The 18,485-nt window shown below is 39.4% G+C and overlaps 1 protein-coding gene across 5 annotated transcripts in view; it reads left to right on the forward strand.

Annotated features, from left to right (window-relative positions):
* Positions 1 to 15,293, forward strand: part of GPR63 (G protein-coupled receptor 63) — a 30,507-nt gene extending 15,214 nt beyond the window's left edge. The window contains exons 2-6 of one of the 5 annotated variants that reach the window (XM_055713030.1): positions 3,133 to 3,210; positions 7,925 to 8,002; positions 11,230 to 12,617; positions 14,282 to 14,433; positions 14,725 to 15,293. In XM_055713030.1, the coding sequence (XP_055569005.1) occupies positions 11,371 to 12,617; positions 14,282 to 14,432 (1,398 nt within the window). In that variant the 5' untranslated portion in view covers positions 3,133 to 3,210; positions 7,925 to 8,002; positions 11,230 to 11,370 and the 3' untranslated portion in view covers position 14,433; positions 14,725 to 15,293. Of the gene's footprint in view, positions 1 to 3,132; positions 3,211 to 7,924; positions 8,003 to 8,083 lie in introns of all 5 variants that reach the window. The other 4 variants (XM_055713033.1, XM_055713029.1, XM_055713031.1 and 1 more) reach the window with 4 other exon arrangements.
* The last annotated feature ends 3,192 nt before the right edge of the window (positions 15,294 to 18,485 follow it).

The raw sequence follows: 18,485 nt of genomic DNA on the forward strand, positions 1-18,485 counted from the left end.
TGTTTTTAGCAGAAAGCAGTGCAATAGTGTATGTTGGGTGTACTGGGCGCTACAAAGAAGGTAAGAGTTACGTAATACAAGGAGCCTTTAGATCTTTACCTTATGGTATGTGAAGGTGAAACATCTTCACAGAACTCGGTCTTCCATTAGACAATATACTAGAGAAGTTGCTCTAGTTGAAAAGCCAAAATAGCCTTATGACAACTCTGTTAAAGCTTTCTGACTTGAAGTAGGCTTTTTTACTTGCCTACTATTTTCTGATAGACTGACTTTTTGGTGCAGAATGGAAGCTTTCAGTATTTCAAGTCTATTTTTGCCCATGGTTTGACTCTAATATCCCAAAAAATGTTAAAAGAATTTGCTAAAAAATGGTGATGGACTAGGTAAAACTAGATGTAGAGGGCTGTTGGTGAAGTATGTAACAAAAGTTACGAGTCATTTGAAAAGCGATGGTGTGCTGAAAGCATTTAATATTTTTGAGATCTTCTCTTGCCTGTTGTGAAGATGTAATGTGATGTTTTTTTAAAATTTTTTTTTTTTTTTACTATTACAATAAAGTAATAAAGATTACTTTAATGTAATCTGAATGCTTCTGGGAAATATTTTTAAGTTTAATGGTGTCGAAGGTCTTTGTGATTTTAGTTCCACTATTTCAGTTCTGTGGAAAAGACAGTTCCTGGTTTGAGGAATCAAAATAGACAGAATAAGATGCAAATTCCTGTAAGATCATCAGTAATTCCAAGTTTTGCACTGTTCTTGTGTATAGCACAGCACTGTTTTGAATGTAAATACTTCTTAGTATATAGAAGCCAGATCTAGATCTTTTGCCTTGACTGGTGTACCCCAACATCTCACAGCTTCAGGTCAGAAATGTGAAGCTTTTAAATTTCCTTGCCAGGGTCTGTTTCAGTCCAGTCTCTTCTGCTTCAGGTCTGGGGAGCTGGGTTCAGGAACGAGTGAGTGAACGAGGAAGGGGTGAGGACTACCCTCTCAGTAGCTCTGCCAGCTCTAAGCTGATCTCATCAAGGCTGTAATCCCGCAAGTAGAACTCCTCACCAGTACAGGAATCCTTGCATTCAGATTTCATTGCAGAATTGTGAAGGGTTACAGAGCTTTCGCCCTCAGTTTTTACAAAAAAAAGCCTGACTAATCGTTTATAATGGTTAGGGAAAAAAGGAATGTCGTATGAGAACAGTATTAACCCCTGATTGCCAACAGAAAACTGTGTAAAGCAATCTTACCCAGTGCAAGAGAAAGCTCTGCAAGGTACTCAAATTTAGTAAAAATGTCAAGGTTTACTTTGAAAAAGTGCTTTTATTGTTTCCCTTCTTAGAGGCTTGAAGAACTTTCTAGTTTATGGTGATGTTTTGGATGCTTTTCTAAACTTATTTTAAAGATACTTTTAATGAGTTGGAAATACTTTCTATAAACGCATGAGTAGAGAGAAGAAATGGTTCTCATGTCAGGGAATGTGCTTGTCTGGTGGGAAGATCTGACAGGTTGTTGCTGTATTTAATCCGTCCTAGTCCCTGGCAGTTCTCTGACTGCTTGCAAACTTACTTGCTGCTTTGACACTTCAGAAGCCTAAGAGGGAAAGTTAACAGTTTATTAATACTTATCTCACTAAAGAGGGAACAAACCAAGTAGTGAAAGTCTGTAATAATCTAATGGCTACATTTTATCTCTTTTATACATAACAAAATCTGATACTTGTATTTTTGCTTCCTACCTTGTTCAGTGGAATAAATGTAAAGATTTTTGTGCTAATGGAAAACAATTTGTATTAATACGTTATCAGAAAAATCTTTCAGACACTGACATCCATTGTGGCTAGATAATGGGTTTGTTCTGCAGAAGGCAGATTTCTCAGCAGGCATCGGTCTGGCAGACTGGGTCTTATGTTTTGGGTGTTTGAAGTCTGTGTTAAGTTGGTTCTGGAAATTTCACACTGAAATGGTTGGAGGAAACGGGAGATTATGAGTGGTCTTAAAGTACAGTGTGTTCTTACTGATTGCCTTGTAGAAGGTTGTTGTAAACTCATTGGCTGGTTTGTCCTCCAACCTCTGTGTATGGCATTTTTTTAGAAACTTGCTCCTGAAGGATCCCAGCGTCTTTTCCTCTAGTGTGGAGGTGACTATTAGATGTTCCAAAAGCTGCTTCTGGCAGAAATTAAAAGTTGTGTAGCCTTTTAAAAACTGGCATGTGAAGGTGTCTGTGTCCCGTGTCTTTGTTCTTTTGATTTTTATATATAAACAATATTCATAAATAAATCAAGTCACTGGGATCTTTTAGTGTGACATAAACACGGCGTTCAAAGCTCAATGAAATTTTTGGGCTTCCTTCTGAGGCTATATTGAAAAGCTACACTGAAAATTTATGTTCTCTGTTAACGACAGGTATGTCATGCTGAAATATATAGCTTTTTAGCTATGTTAGCTAAAATGATTTCTGTAAACTGGGCCTACTTGAGGCATAATAGCGGTGTGCTGATGATTGATTGGGTGCAAGAGCACATAAAGGAAGTGCTGAGATCCTGCAGTGAAACTTTCACAGTTTATTCTTCCTCTTAAGACCCGTTTACTTGCCCTTTGTTTTTCTGATACTGTTATGCTGGTATCTTTGCCATTTGGGGAAAATTATTCAGCCTTTTTGTGATATTCAGTAGCACCCTGTGGATTTAAATGACATTTTTTTTGAGAGACTTTGGGGGTCTGAAGACCAGGATCCTGATGATAAAATACATACTAAGCACGTATTTTAATAGATCCAGTACGACTTAGGGAAGCTAACTCTGTGTGCTTGTCTACAGATTAAATAAATGGATATGAATGAGATCTAAAACAATATGTTACTCCAGTCCTGGCAAATGTGAATATTAAATGGTGAGATTCTTATGCTCCACAGGTGCGATAGCTGAGGATCTCTCTTGCTTGATGAAATGTTGATGCCTTAGTTGTGCCTAAAGTCTATACCTTCTGCAAGAAAGGGGCATGTGATCTGTCTTTTGTTAGGAAACATGGCATATTCTACCTCACCCAATAAAAATAAGGTTTTATTACAGGAAAAACTTCTGCGATTCTGGTCTTGTCCTCCCTTGTGTGTATGTCACCAACTTTTTTTGTTTTTTGACAGGTTATTTGGAAAGGTGCTGAACAGAACAGCACAAGATGACTTCTGATTCCTGCTTTTCATGGGAGCCTGTCTGGATTGGTATGCTATGCTTTTTTAATTATTTTTATTTGTCAAACTGAGGTAGTGATTGCATGTATAATCCAAAGGTCCACTTAAAATTTCAGAAGGCAAGCATTTAGGAAGCTTCCAGCTTGTATGTTAGTAATTAGGTGGAGACTATGAATTAAAAGAATGTGTTTTCAATTATGTTTTAAATAGTATTTTCAATGTTTACTGTTCTAGGTACTACAGTATTCAGTTAGCTCTTCAGCATGAATATGGTTAATGACCATTGAACAGTGAGAGAGTTAGAAGTAAGGGAGAATATTGTGACAGTACTAGAAATGAACCTAGAACTGCCTAAGTCCTTTCACATGATCTACAAATTGAGAACATGATTTTTCCAAGGAGCTAAGAAAATAGATTTATTCTTTACATTTTGCATATTTGTGGTTTAGAATAGTAATAATGGTTCCCATGGCTGACATTTCTCGACAGTTAATGGTGCTCTGAATTAAGGACAGAAAGAAATATACTCAAGAGGGCAATTAGTTGTACTTAATGACCCAAAGCAGAGGTGGCTGTTTCTGACAATACTTCCCTATGAAAATTGCCATAGTAGTGTTTATAGAGCGGAAAAAAGGAAAATTTCCTAAATTAAACTAATGCCTCTTGTGAATAGTTTTATGGGTCATCTACTCATGCAGTGTAGTTGATTAGTTTCAATTTAGGATATGTAAATAGGTATTAACACTGAAAACTGCTAGTTCCTTTTAGGAGGAACAGTTAGGTGAGTAAGAATGTTGTCCCTGCTGATTTATGCTCTGACTCATTCTTTGCACTGACTTTAGCAGAAAGGATTCCATTGCAATACATTCCTGCTTCTGCTTAATGGCAAAGGAAATGATGCTCAATTCATATTGAGGGGGGAGTATGTCCTGGACTGTTTTGAACAATAATGCGGTGTCAGAGAGCACATACTTGAGTATTTTCTATCAACACGTAATTTTTTTTGAAAACGAAATAAGTTCGTGGGCTTCATGTTTGTTGTTGATTTTATTATTTTCCCCTAAGCATATTTTGCTTTTTAAATGCTTTTTTATGTTGCAAAAATTGGTTTTGCCAAAGTTTACCTTCAAAATAAAACCATTGATAGTAGCTATAAAGCATGCAGAAGCTTCCCATTTGTGACCACTTAAAACATCCCCAAGAAATGCGATCACTGTACCAGGCATTGCTAGCTTCAGGTTTCTGAATAAGAATAATTTCTGTGTACTGAATACCAAATGTTGGTGCTGGGCAGTACTGAAAATATGCTTACTTCTAGCAGATCAGTTTAATAGATCATTAAACATTTTGGCAGCTGTTCATAGTGTGTTCTGATCTGCATTAAACATAACTGTTATTACAGCACTGTTTTGTTCCTTGTCTATGTTGGAGTTACTGGTTTTGACTGATGCCGGCTTTGCATCTAAGATGTGATCTTTTATTTCTGGTTGAGGTATCCAGATTTTGAATGGAAACCTTTTAGCTTCAAAAGCTGTTAAAACAGACACCTTAGTTCTAGCAATAATTATATTTGATGAATGAAATTTGTGTGTTACTTAGCTTTAAGTGTGTACTTCATTGAAATAATTGTGTCTATTACGTTCCATAAAAAGAAAGTTGCATATGAGTGATAACCTTGCTTGAGAGAAAATGTGCATACCCAGTAATTCTCAGCACTGAAATGGAAAAAAGTGATTGTGTGAAGCTTTTTTGCATCTGAAAAGAATCAGTGAAAGTACATGTTTCAAAAGTGAGAATGCTGTGACAAAAAGGTATCTGCCTCTTGCTTGAGTACTTTGACCATCAATAAGCTTACCTATTTAAACTATCAAAGCATGGTTGTCATTTACGAGCTATGTGATTGCCGTTAGGCAATGACTCTGGCTTTGGAATTACAAGATCTGTCTTTCTCAAAGAGCGAGGGAGGACTGGAAGGAAATTGCTGTGAAGTTATCTTATTGGCCCCCTTCTTTCAGTTCGTATTTCTATCCTTATGTAACTTTTAGGAAGCTGGAAGGATTGGTAGAAGGATTGAGGCACATGTTTAATAATCATGTGGATGCTAATGGTAGAAGCCCTTTAAGTAGGGGAAAAGGAAAAAGAAAAAGAAGGGGAAAAATGTGTATATGACTTCTCTTGAATTTATTGGCTGAATTGCCAATCACTTTTTTAAAAGATGATAGCCAAGAAAGGGTGTAATTAAGTTGCCTGCAGGTTAGATAATTGTAACTCCAAAACACATCTGAGAGTGCAGATTTAGTATGCGGTGCATGAAGATACTTCATACCTCGGAGTGATAAAGAGTACAAGGAAGGGTGCTACCTGGAAACTATCAGGAAGCAATAACCATGGTAGCTCAGTGAGAAACTCAGTGAGTTTCTTTCTACCCGGGTCGTAGCCTGCAGTCCTCTTACTAGGTTAGGTGGTATCTTTGCAACAGCTGGTCTCCGCTCACTCTTTCGTCCTTCTTGAAAAGAAGATATGACTGATGAATTATGCAACAGCCAAATGGCTGATGCTTGCTTCCCACTTTAAGCACTTGGCTATGTCCAGGAGCTTGCATGAAGTTATTCTTCTCTTAACACTGTACAGAAAAGCATACACGCTTCACAGAGAGGGGAGGAAACGTGAAATAGCAAGTAGGTATTCACTTAGAGAGCTGGGGTGGTGAGAGAGCATACATGAGATTATTTTTCTTAGTTGCTTTTTCTGGGTTTTATTAGGAATAGTCTATAGACACCTATAAGTCCTTTGTCCTTTGCTACATACTGGATGCTAACGGCTTGAGAAATGTAAGGTAGCACAATCTCTTTGACTAAATTAAGAGTGCAGAACACTTTTGTTCCTACTCCCCTTGTCTGGTTCCTTCTGTTTAGAAGGACAATTTGTGATAAATTTGTACTTTCTAAAACTTGAATTCTTTACCTTGGAACACTTGCAGTTGGTTTTTTGTGGTTTTTTGTTGGGTTTTGTTGGTGGTGTTTGGTTTTTTTTTTCTTTTGAGCTTTTATGATACACGTTATTATCTAAGGCTCTGCTGAGCTTCATACTGTAGAAAATTTTATGTCATAAATATGTTTAAAGAACTTTAAACTTAACCTAAGTGAGCAAATTCTGTTGTATATATTTAGTTAGTCAAGTAATTGCATGTATGTGCTCAAAATGTCATCAAATCAGATGGCCATGTACCCTTTGCGGTCAGCAGAGGGAGATAGGTGCTTCATGAGGGTGGTTTACCTCTTCCTGACATGGACATCTATATAAAGATCATGTGAAATACCTCCTAAGTTGCCTTCTAAATCCACAGAAGCTTTATTGCATCCACAGCATCCTGTGGCAAGTATTTTCACAATTAATTGTGAAATAATAATTTCCAGTTCTGGCTTCTGGGTTCGAGAGACATGAAGAGACATACTGGAGAGAGTCTAGTGAAGGGCTACAAAGATGATGTAGAGACTGGAGCATCTTTTCTGTGAGGAAAGGCTGAGAGAGCTAGGACTGTTCAGCCTGGAACAGAGAAGGCTCAGGGGGATCTTACTAATGCATAGACATATCTGAAGGGAGGGGGCAAAGAGGACAGAGCCAGGCTCTTTTCAGTGGAGCCCAGTGGCATGACCAGAGGTGATGGGCACAAACTGAAACACAGGAGGTTCCCTCTGAACATCAGGAAACACTTTTTTTCCCCCCTGTGAGGGTGACCAAGCATTGGCACAGGTTGCCCAGAGACATTGTGGAGTTTCCATCCTTGGAGATACTCAAAAGCCATCTAGACATGGTCCTGGGCAACTGACTCTCTGTGTTCCTGCTTGAGCAGGGGGTTGGACAAGATGACCTTTAGACCAACCTCAACTATTCTGTGATCTTGTGATTCCTTTGGCTTTTCCTATTCTTACGAAAGACAGCACTTTCCCTGAGCCACTAATAATTCTGTAGACCTCAATGATAGCTTTTTTTCAGTCAATTTTAAATAAAGAACAGGTGGAGCAGAACTGGACATACTACTGAAGATAACAGATGCCATGGATGTGTATTGTAGCAGGCAGCATATGTAAATATCCAGTGTATGTAGGTTTTCTTCTTGGTTTCTTTGCTAACGATTCTGAACACTTGGCTGATGTTTTCATAGAGCAGACTAAAAAAATGGATGGTAATCATTGGTTTAGCATCTGTTACTGTGCAGACAACTTTTTTTCTATACATGGACAGCTTTAACTCTAAACACCAAATTTTATCTGGCACTGTTAGCTTGTCGCTAACTGTCATGAGATCCCTCTGTACCTGTTTAGAGTTGACCTTTGTTTTTCTTAAATTGTTCTGAAAAACAGTTCATGTTCATCATCAGCAAATGTAGTGGTTTCACATTTCCCTCTTCTCCCCTATAGGTTGAAGATCGTGAACGACAGTATAGATTTTCATTGTAGGATCATTCCTAGTGACCTTTTTTCATGGCAAAACAAACTGCTCCTTTTGTTTCCTATTTTAAACTGATCATTGTTTGTGGGAGGGCTTTACATTTATCTAGTGGCAGATTAGGTTTTTTTAGAGCCTTGGTGAAGAGACCTTGTCAAAACCAATCAGAAATGCAAGTTACCTTTGCTGGCTTATTGCTTACAGAGCTCTAAAATATACTGCCCTGGGGATCTAATTTTCTGTACTTCATGATTTTAAATGCAGAATTATTTGTTGAATTAATGCTCTTTTTCAGTCCCTGCAGAACTCTACAGCTTCCTTCCCTCTTCAGTGTGCTTGGCTTGCAGAGTCATAAACCTTGGTGGAACTTTGGGTGAGATTTTCATGTTTGTTGTCTAAGTCCTTGTTTCTTTATCCTGGAAAGGTGTGTTAACCTTTCTGCTGTTGTTTACAGATCTTATTCTAACAGATATGTTAAGAAGACTAGTAACGGAAAGGTTTATAAAGACCAAAGAAAGAAGAGTTTTAGCTGCTCTATATGCTTTAGCCTGTAATTAACATTGAGGTTTCCTCTAGAAGAGTTACTGTAAAATAAAAATGAAAGGAAGAGAATGGAGAGAAAGTCTAGAAAAAGTTGACAGAAGTCAGCGTTTTTGCAAAATGTCAATGTACATAGCTTAGTATACTCTTGCTGAGTTTAACAATCTTTGAAATATAATAGGATAAAATAGAAAATTGTGACATTTCCTCCCATTTAAGCAGGAAGACCTCTAGAAAGTGGGTTTTGTATGACTGTTTTGGGTTTGCATGGCAGTTTCGGTGTGTGTGCATGTGCTACAGGGGTGTCTTCTAGGAGAAGCTGCTAGAAGCTTCTGCTGTGGCCAATAGACCCAGTTCTGTCCAGCTCCAAGATGGACCCACCACTGGCCAATGCTGAGCCCATCAGCGATGGTGGTGGCACCATGGGGATAACATATATAAGAAGGGGGAAAAGTTACCGCACAACAGCAATTGCAGCTGGAGAGAGGTGTGAGACCATGTGAGAGCAACAAGCCGCACACACCCGGGTCAGTGCAGAAGAAGGGAGGAGGTGCTGCAGGCTCCAGAGCAGAGATGCCCCTGCAGCCCATGGTGAAGCCCATGGTGAGGCAGGCTGTGTCCCTGCAGCCCATGGAGGTTAACGGTGGAACCCACCTGCAGCCCGTGGAGGACCCCAGACCAGAGCAGAGGGATGCCCAAAGGAGACTGTGACCCTGTGGGAAGCCCGTGCTGGAGCAGGCTCCTGGCAGGACTTGTGGCCCCCTGGGGAGAGCAGCCTGGGCTGGAGCAGTTTTGATGGCAGGACTTGTGACACCTGTGGAAGGGACCCATACTGAAGCAGTTTGTGAAGAGCTGCAGTCTGTGGGAAGGACTCGTGTTGGATGAGTTGATGGAGGACTGTCTCCTGTGGGAGGGACTCCACACTGGAGCAGGGGAAGAGTGTGAGGAATGCTGTCCTTGAGGAGGAAGGCGCAGCAGCAGCAGCAGTGTGTGATGAACAGGCTGCAACCCCCATTCCCCACCCCCCTGTGCTGCTGGGTGGGGAGCAGGTAGAGATTCTGGAGTAAAGTTATACCTGGGAAAAGGGGGTGGGGTGGGGGGAAGGTGGTTTTAAGATTGTATTTCTCATCATCCTACTCTGATTTGATTGGTAATAAATTGAATTAATTTCCTCCCGAGTTGAGTCTGTTTTGCCCATGAAAGTAATTGCTGAGTGATCTCTCCCTGTCCTTATCTTGACTCAAGAGGCTTTTGTTGTATTTTGTCTCCCCTGTCCACCTTAGGAGGGGAGTTATTGAGTGGCTTTGGTGGGCACCTGGCATCCAGCCAGGGTCAACCCACCACAGACTCGATATAATTAGGATATTTATTTATAATAATATCCCTTCATGATACCACTGAAAAGTAAAGGAGATGGAGCAGTTAATCCTTTTTCTCAGAAAAAATGCTGAAGGTGGTCTGGCACTGGGAAATCATCTACTGAGATTGAGCTTGCAGATGGGAAGGGAATAGCTGTGCTACGAAATGAGAGGAGCGGGTCATAATGCTGATGGTCCTCGATGAATCCCTGGCAGCAGCCTGAGCAGGCTTGCATTCTGATCGCTAGAAGTCCAAACAGGGGACGTAGGTTAGATTTTGTTGTCTTGCAGTTCATTTCTTCATTGAAGTATTAGCCAGGGAAGAGTAAACTTTTGATCCTTCACGAAGCACATGGTCCTTGTGTAAATTCATAAAAGCATTCCTTCCTTCCTTTACTTTTGTCCAATGTTGATATTAAACAGAACCTGCATAAATACTGCGGGCAGGATTTGTGTTACCAAACATAAGCTTCTCATTAGTAGCACAAGCTTGTCACCATGTGCTGAGATGGAGCGGATGGGTTGCCCTCTGAAGATGCCTGTATCCCTCTTGTGACTAAAAACATGGAAACAGCCTGAAGTGACTGTTACAGTGATCCAGAATGAATAAGGTGGATCTCACTTTATGTTTCTGGCTGTGGTGATCTGTTTTTTTAAAAGGGCATAGAATTCTGGTTTTCAGCTTGATCAGATGCCCCAGTAGTCTGGGAGTGTTTAACTTAATAGTCCAAGATAGAGGGGAGTAGCTAGGCACTTAAGAGGGGAGACAACTCTCAACTCCTTTGTGTTTTATAAATAAGAACAGCACGTGTGCTATTATTACATGTGGTATGTTATTACAAGAAGACAGTAAGTGTAAACTATAAAAACATTGTATCAGCATAACAATGAGGACGGGAGTTTCACAGAGCTTCTAAGCATTAGATTTACAAGGGAAAAGAGGGTGCACACGGTTAAGTTATGTGGGATACCAAGATGAATTAACAAAGACGTATCTAGACCAGTGAAAGCAGGAAAGCTTGCTGCAAGGGAAGTGTTGTAGTGACTAAAGAAGAATTAGTTGCCTGCACCTTGATATGAGTCAGTCACTAAATGAAACAAATTGAGAAATACTTTAGTCCTGTGGACGAGTTGTTTACTAATTAATAACAGGTTAGGATGTTTCACATGTTTTCCCTGAGGCATCTGCTGTTGCTGACTGATATGGAACCAAGGATTCTGTATTGTGTAGCATAGCTTAGATAATATCGCCTATCTGCCTGTTTGGTAAGCACTGAAAAGTCTACCTATTTAAGCTATTTGAAAATGTTATAAAAGTTTTCAGCCGTAGGCAATTTCAAAACAAAATCATGAAGTTAGTTTAAAGATTAGGACGTTTGAATGAAGATACTGATTTGATTTTTTTAACTCTTTATGCATAAAGTTTGTTTTCAAACACAAATGTGTTCCGGTCCTGGTTATAGTAGAAAAAGCTTGGTGAGTGAGAGTATTGTACAGTATCAGCAAGACTACAGGAACAATACCTATGAGAAAAAGACCACCTATGAGACTCCTGTGACTGGTGCTTAAGTAAATTGTGTCAGCCTGAAGTGTAATTATGTGTTCAGGATCCTTTTGTCATTAAGGAAAGAGAAGTGATCATTTGCTTCCCATTGGTTTCAAAGAGTCTTACTTTGTTTCTTTAAATTTCTTTCTTTTTCAGATGGAAATACTGACATGATTTTAAGAACTTTGATTTCAGACGCTGAATTTTGATTTGTTAAATGACCAGGAATAAGATACCGCCAGAACAAAATGAAATGCCTTGAAGACCTTTGGTTCTGCTTTCATTTTTCTTGAAGCAATGGTTTTCTCAGCAATGTTGACGCTGGCCCACTCTGGGACCTCAAATGCTACTTTTATTGTTTATGAAAATGCCTATACAAATTTTACCACTCCCCAGTTCTTGCTTCATAGTGGCACAACACAGCCATTGAGATATAGTTCAGGTGTGGTGCTCACCACTGAGAGAAGTACTTTCCTGGTAAACGCTACAGCTATCCTGCCATCTCAAGAAGTTTTCAGGAGCTTGAGTTTGCCACTCCAGATCATTCTTTCTGCTGCTATGATATTTATCCTTTTGGTTTCATTCCTTGGAAACTTTGTTGTCTGCCTCATGGTCTACCAGAAGGCAGCGATGCGATCTGCAATTAACATCCTCTTAGCAAGCCTGGCTTTTGCCGACATGCTGCTGGCAGTGCTGAACATGCCTTTTGCTTTGATAACAATCATTACCACTCAGTGGATTTTTGGGGATATATTTTGCAGAGTCTCTGCCATGTTCTTCTGGCTTTTTGTCATAGAAGGGGTAGCCATTCTTCTTATTATTAGTATTGATCGATTTCTTATCATAGTTCAGAGGCAAGATAAACTGAACCCTTACCGTGCAAAGATTCTCATTGCGATTTCCTGGGTGGTATCCTTTGTCGTTGCTTTTCCGTTATCAGTAGGGAATCCTAATCTGCAGATACCCTCGAGAGCACCTCAGTGTGTTTTTGGCTACTCTACAAGCCCAGGTTACCGAGCCTACGTAATAGTTATCTTGCTAATTTCTTTTTTTATTCCATTCCTGATAATGCTGTATTCTTTTATGGGCATACTCAACACCGTCCGCCACAATGCAGTTCGTATCCACAGCCACCCTGATAGCATATGCCTCAGCCAGGCCAGCAAACTTGGTCTCATGAGCTTACAGAGACCTTTTCAGATGAATATTGATATGAGCTTTAAAACTCGTGCCTTCACAACCATCTTGATTTTGTTCCTTGTCTTCATAGTCTGTTGGGCGCCCTTCACCACTTACAGCCTTATTGCCACATTCAACAGCCACTTCTACTACAAGCACAACTTTTTTGAGATAAGCACTTGGCTCCTTTGGCTCTGCTACCTCAAGTCTGCACTGAACCCGCTGATTTACTACTGGAGGATTAAGAAGTTTCATGATGCGTGCTTGGACTTGATGCCCAAATACTTCAAGTTTTTGCCACAGCTACCTGGCCATACAAGGCGGCGCATTCGACCCAGTGCCATCTATGTGTGTGGGGAGCATCGGTCAGTAGTATGAAGCTGCGGTTGTTTGACAATGATTGTTATTTTCTGGGTTTATTTGTTTTTAGGCTTTAGGTTGAATTTTCTTTTGTTTAGTGTGGCCTCTTCAGTGTGGCCATATTTTATAACTTGATTAAATTTTCCAGTTCTCTGTGCAATTTTGGGAGGAAAGACAGAGGGAGGGAAAGTGATTTGTTATAGTTAGGTTTACTACCAGAACACAATGTAAACAAAATAACAAATGTTACCTCTAGGATTCCATGGAAATCCATTCTTTTAAATGGAAACTGCATTTGTAACACTTTGTCAGGTTCATGCTTACTAGGCCTGCAATTGCATTGAATTGTAGGGACTTTTTATGCTGCTAAGATACAGTATATTTAGTTGGTGTAATTTTTCTGAAAAATGTTGCTGCTGTCTGCCAATATATTAGAGCCAAAAAGTCTCATTAGATTACTTCTATTTAATTTTAACAGAAGTTTTCATGGTAACACCAGAAAACTTTTTCCTTTTTTTTAATATTGCCATTAATATTTTTGTGCACTTTACAAAATTTACTATAGGCATTGTTCATTGGAATATTTTGTTCTGTATTGAAGGGGTATTATTATTATTATTAATATTTATTTGTTATATTGGTAAATTTCAATGAAAGACCCATGTAAGCTCTAGGAGGGCAATTTATGTTGGTATAACTACACGTACAGTCATAGATTTGCTTTTTTCTAACAATTGATCAGAAGTAATATTAACTGCTCAGTTATCAGGGGAGTTGGAAGGAGAAAATGGAGGAATGAAAGGGAAAGAAAGCAATGAAAATACCATGTCCTGAGTTTTAGGCTAACACAAGATTTAGAAAAATAGAGGTCACGTGAAAATTGTCACAGGGGGAAAGGGTGGCTGTAGCTCTTACTTTAGGCTGTTACAAGCTATCCAAACGTGATGGTGTGACTGAAGGCCTATCTGAAATTGTGACTTCAGACCTACAATTTACATTGTGTTGGTGTAATGGTGTTTCTGCTTGAGGCTTGTATAAGGCTAGATGTGCTCTACACTGCTGAAATCATGCTGTCAAGCATTCATTGGGATAGAATTAGAAATAGTAGGGTAAACCAGCAAACAAAAATAGCGCATGAATCATAGTTGGGTCTAGGACTTAGTCTATGTAGGATTTTTTTTTTTTTTCCTCCTGCAATTACTCAACTTGCTTGTTTTCCAGTTTAAGTATTAGACCAAAACCATAAACTGATAATCATAGAATCATAGAATGATTTGGGTTGGTAGGGACTTTAAAGATCATCTAGTTCCAACCCCCCTGCCACGGGCAGGGACACCTCCCACTAGACCAGGCTGCTCAAAGCCCCATCCAGCCTGGCCTTGGACATTCCAGGGATGGGGCATCCACAGCTTCTCTGGGCAACCTGTGCCACTGCCTCACACCCTCATAGTGAAGAATTTATTTGTTACATCTAATCTAAATCTATCCTTTTTCAGTTTAAAGCCGTTACCCCTTATAACAGTTGGCCAGCAGAATTTGCTAGATAAGTAAGGCAAATTCCCCTTTTCCTTCTGATACTACTTTACAGTGATTTTTTTTTTTTTGTTGCCCCTTTTCCCCTGTGGTGCCTGCTGCCTTAAGGGTTTACTTTGCTGTTCTCATCTATTAGGCATCTGCTTGTCTCTCTGAAATGCCAGACCACCTTTCTGATTAATGTTTATCTCAGCACCTGCCTGGAAAGCAGAAAGGCAAAGGTTTTCCTTGATGACTCAGATACTTTTATTTTATTTTTCAATCAGCTAAATGCATATTTAATGTGAGGTAAGTAAAATTAAGACTTAGGTTTGGGCTTTGAAGTGACATCTCCAGTTGCTCTTGGGCTGGGGGAGAATGCCCACAGAATTCGGGCATCCTTGCAGTGGGCTTTTTGAGGCTGTCTGTAACCAGGTACAGGAGGATTAATCTACAACAAACGTTATCAGCCAGGGCTAGGGTTTGGGCTTCTCTTGCTTCCATCTCCCCTTCAGTACCCAAAAGCACGGGGACCTCTTCATTGTTCTTGTACCTAAAAATAAAATAATATCAATTTTGTCTATTTCTATGTATCCACAGGGTATTTCCTTCATACACGTAGATAGGTGTATGAAGGAAATGGACTGTTCTGTATGGATATTGAGGGACTGCTTGCTTCCTGAGGCCAACTAAACATTTACACACCAGATTTTATTGAGGTCTTCAGCGAAGAACTTATTTAATAGTTACCTCTGTTGTTCTCATCAATAACTATCTGTAAAAATGTTGGCAATATTTAAATTTTAGGAGTATAAAAGGGACAGATTTTAATTTAGTAACTTCATTTTTTTTAAAAAAGCTGCTAGCTGAGATTGTGGGTTACATGTAAAGGCACCCAGGCAGTGACAATGTTACTGATGTCTGCTTTCCATTCCTTGTCAACTTCACTGATGCTTGTATGGATTTTTCTGAACAAAATGACAGACAGTAAAGGAGTTCCACTGTAAAAAAGTGTTTCAGCGTGTCTTTGCAGTACAGCTTTTATTTCTCAATTACATTTACATTGATAGCAGGACTACTGGTTAGTACATGTTTTCTGTTTCAGAGCTGTCATGCCGGTTTATCTCTGAAAGCAGCAAAATTGTGCTTAGAGCTAGTGTAATAGAGTGAGAGCATACACTGTCTCAGATGGCAGGAACAGGTATTTTTGCTGTCTTCCGGAGCTATAATGTAAGAGGTTTGAATGAACATCATAAAACATGGTAATTCGAGAAGGAAATAAGATGAGTAATACAGGAAAGTTAGTGAAATTACTTTCCTGAAGCGGGAGGGGAAAGCATTTTGTGGGGATTTCATAATCTCCAGTAAGTAAGTACTGGCTGCGAAGTAGAAAACTCAAACATCAAAATAAGTTAATTTGTCTTGATAATTTAGTTTGTTTACACTGACTGTAACAAGGTTTCTGCTCAGAGCTGCATCTACTGATACTTGGAGAAAAGAAACTCAAATTGTGTGGCCCAGACTCAGAGGTGACTTAGACGGTGTTACAATATTCACAGTTATCAGGCTTTAGCAGTGATGAGAGCGTACAGTGTACAAAGGAGCATTCAAAAAAAAAAAACCAAACCAACAAAAAACCAGAAACAAGGTGACATAAAGGTATCCCCACAGTAATTGTGTATTTACCAGAACCATTTGGGCTGTTGTGTCTAATATACTGTCTTTAGAGCAGTGCCTTGATAATGACAGCTGAAGTCCTAGGACCAAGTTGGAAGGCTGCTAAACTGCTCAGTCTTACTGTCTGTGATCTTGCCAAGATCAGCATAACCTTGCTAACATTTATAATGTTAAAACACATATGTGTTGGCAGGACTGGGGCTACTGAGGCATCTTACTGGGGTTGACTTTGAGCAAGACCAAGGATTTTACAAACTGAAATAGATCCTTCTTGATTCTACGGGGCAATTATAATTTTCTTCTTCTCCAGAAATGATACTTGTTACTAAAGTGTATCCCCTCGTGTTACATTTTCAGAAATCTTTGGTATGGAGGATTGAAATGAATGTATTTTGAATTATGTTGCAGTTTAATTCATTGTGTCAAAGCATGCTGCTTACACAAGTCTCATTTGTACAAATCTATTGCTAAAATGGTTCTTTTGTACTCAAAGTTGTGTATTTTTGACACTTGTTTCTCATGTAAGAATATTTATGTATATAGAGAAGAAAATTGTTTTACCTCTTACTGCTTTCTGTTATGATTTTTATTTTCCACTTATATGCTTAATGCTTTCATATTTTCTTTTATTTGGGCATATGCATAAACAACTGTAAGATTTCAGCAGTCTTTCTGCAACCGTTTGAGATTTGTAATTCTCAAGTCATTCAACAATGCCCTCCTTTAAAGAGAGTTTGATTTATTTTTGTGTGAAAAATAAAAATTCAGAGCACAAATTTGTTGTAGTTGGAATGGTGAAATTCTTAAGCCCAGTTTTCCAGGAGCCACTACTTTGCCATTATGAACTGGTTTGATCATTTTTTGAGGAGTAATCATTTTCTGATGTGGATAAACTTTGAATTACTGTTTGAAAACAAGGTGTTAAGTAGAATGGCATTGTCTCTTTTTTGTATATATTACACCTGTGAAAATACCTGAAAAACAAAAACAACAAAAAAAGAAAAAATAAACATGAACATTCTCAAAAAAAATGTAGCAAAAGTCTATAGAATTGCTCTATCTTTGTGCATTCGCAGGTTTCTTGGATTTAATGTCCAGCTTCATAGTTTCAAACACTTTGTTTATCTGTATATTAAATAACAAAGATTGTTTGCCTGATTTACATGGGTTTGTTTAATCCAAAATGTTTCTCATTTAAAGAATTTTTCAGAATGGTCTTTTCTGAGACATTGGGGTAGAGATGTGTCAGTATATCTAAATCAAAATGAAATAATATCCAGCAAAAGAGAGAGAAAGCCTAAAGAGAAAATAACTTTTCTAAAAATACTGCCTGAACTGGGTGTACTACCTTTTACCTAGGACTGAGTAATTAAGATCTTTTTTTGTATTGCACATCTTATTGTGCAATAAATAAAACAGGCAGTGCTACTGCATGGCATGATTCATTTCAACACAAGAAAGTGACCTTTATGATTCAAGTGCTGCATGTTTGTATGTGATGGATTATTCCCCATATTAGTAGAATGAAAAATGTTCAGCATCTTGGCTGTTTTGGGGAAGTTTTTCAGCTTGTTAATGATCTAGCAGAAATTCTGCTGGAGTAATTTCTTGAAATGAAAAAGAACCAAGACATGTCCTTAAAGAGCGCCTGAGAGGGAATGGGTATTTCCAGTTGGGAATGGCCTTGCTCCACTGCCCACCTGCCTCATCTTGAGACTCCTTTCCCATACCTCTGCAACAACCACTTTTTTTCTCCCTTCTCTTCTGGTCCCCCCCACCTTCACGAGGTAGCACCTTCTGTGCTGCTGTGTTGCAGCAGGCAGCGGTGGTGGAGGGGACACTGGTGCTGATGGCAGGAGGAGGTGGGGGTGCCTGGAGAAGCTGTGCGGCCCGCAAGCCTCTTGTACCTAGTGCCACTGCCTCCCACCTCGAGTGCAGTTGGGACTGCCTGAAGGGCCGAGGGGGAGTTTCACTGGCTTTGGTTAGAAGATAGGGGTGTGAGGGAAGAGCTGTTACAGGACCGTGTAGACTTGCCACTAGTGCAGGATTCTGGTTTTATCCCCAGTGGCATTACAGGTTTTATTCCACCTCCCTCTTTCAGCAACCGAAGTTACAACAGCCCATAGCTAATTCATGAGAATCCCTTAGCTGACTTGTGTCTCCCAGTCCCCTGGGCACAGGACCTGCCAGTGAGCATCCACCAGAACAAAAGTTCCTACAGCTTCCTCTCAAGCAAAAATGGCATTCGGGAAGGCAATCACAGCTCAGCTTGGGTAGGAGGTGGGAAAGAGCCCTAAGCCCGTGACTGCACTGTGTGGTGGAGGAAAGTGGGAGTTGTAACGGGTGATACTTCCTAAGCACCCCTTACAGAGCTGATGTTTGTTTTGAAAATGGAGTTATGGATGTTTTATGCACAGAATATTGGATTGTGCTGTCCTGCTTTATTGTGTGACAATGCAGTTTCATATCAAGTCCCTAACAGTATGGCAGATAAGTGACATAGTAGTCATAAATATCAAGTAGAACTTATTCCTGCTTTATTTTATTATCCTGTGTTGATAACTGGCTTTGCTGATGTGTGAGTGCAGAACATAGCAATAATGAGACGTACTCCTTGTTTAATTGGTGCTCTGCCTTAAATAGATTACTGTAATTCAAACCTCTGTGGTTGACCTGAAATAAAA

Source organism: Falco cherrug, chromosome 6 (assembly GCF_023634085.1).
Source record: "Falco cherrug isolate bFalChe1 chromosome 6, bFalChe1.pri, whole genome shotgun sequence".
Classification (NCBI taxonomy): Eukaryota; Metazoa; Chordata; class Aves; order Falconiformes; family Falconidae; genus Falco; species Falco cherrug.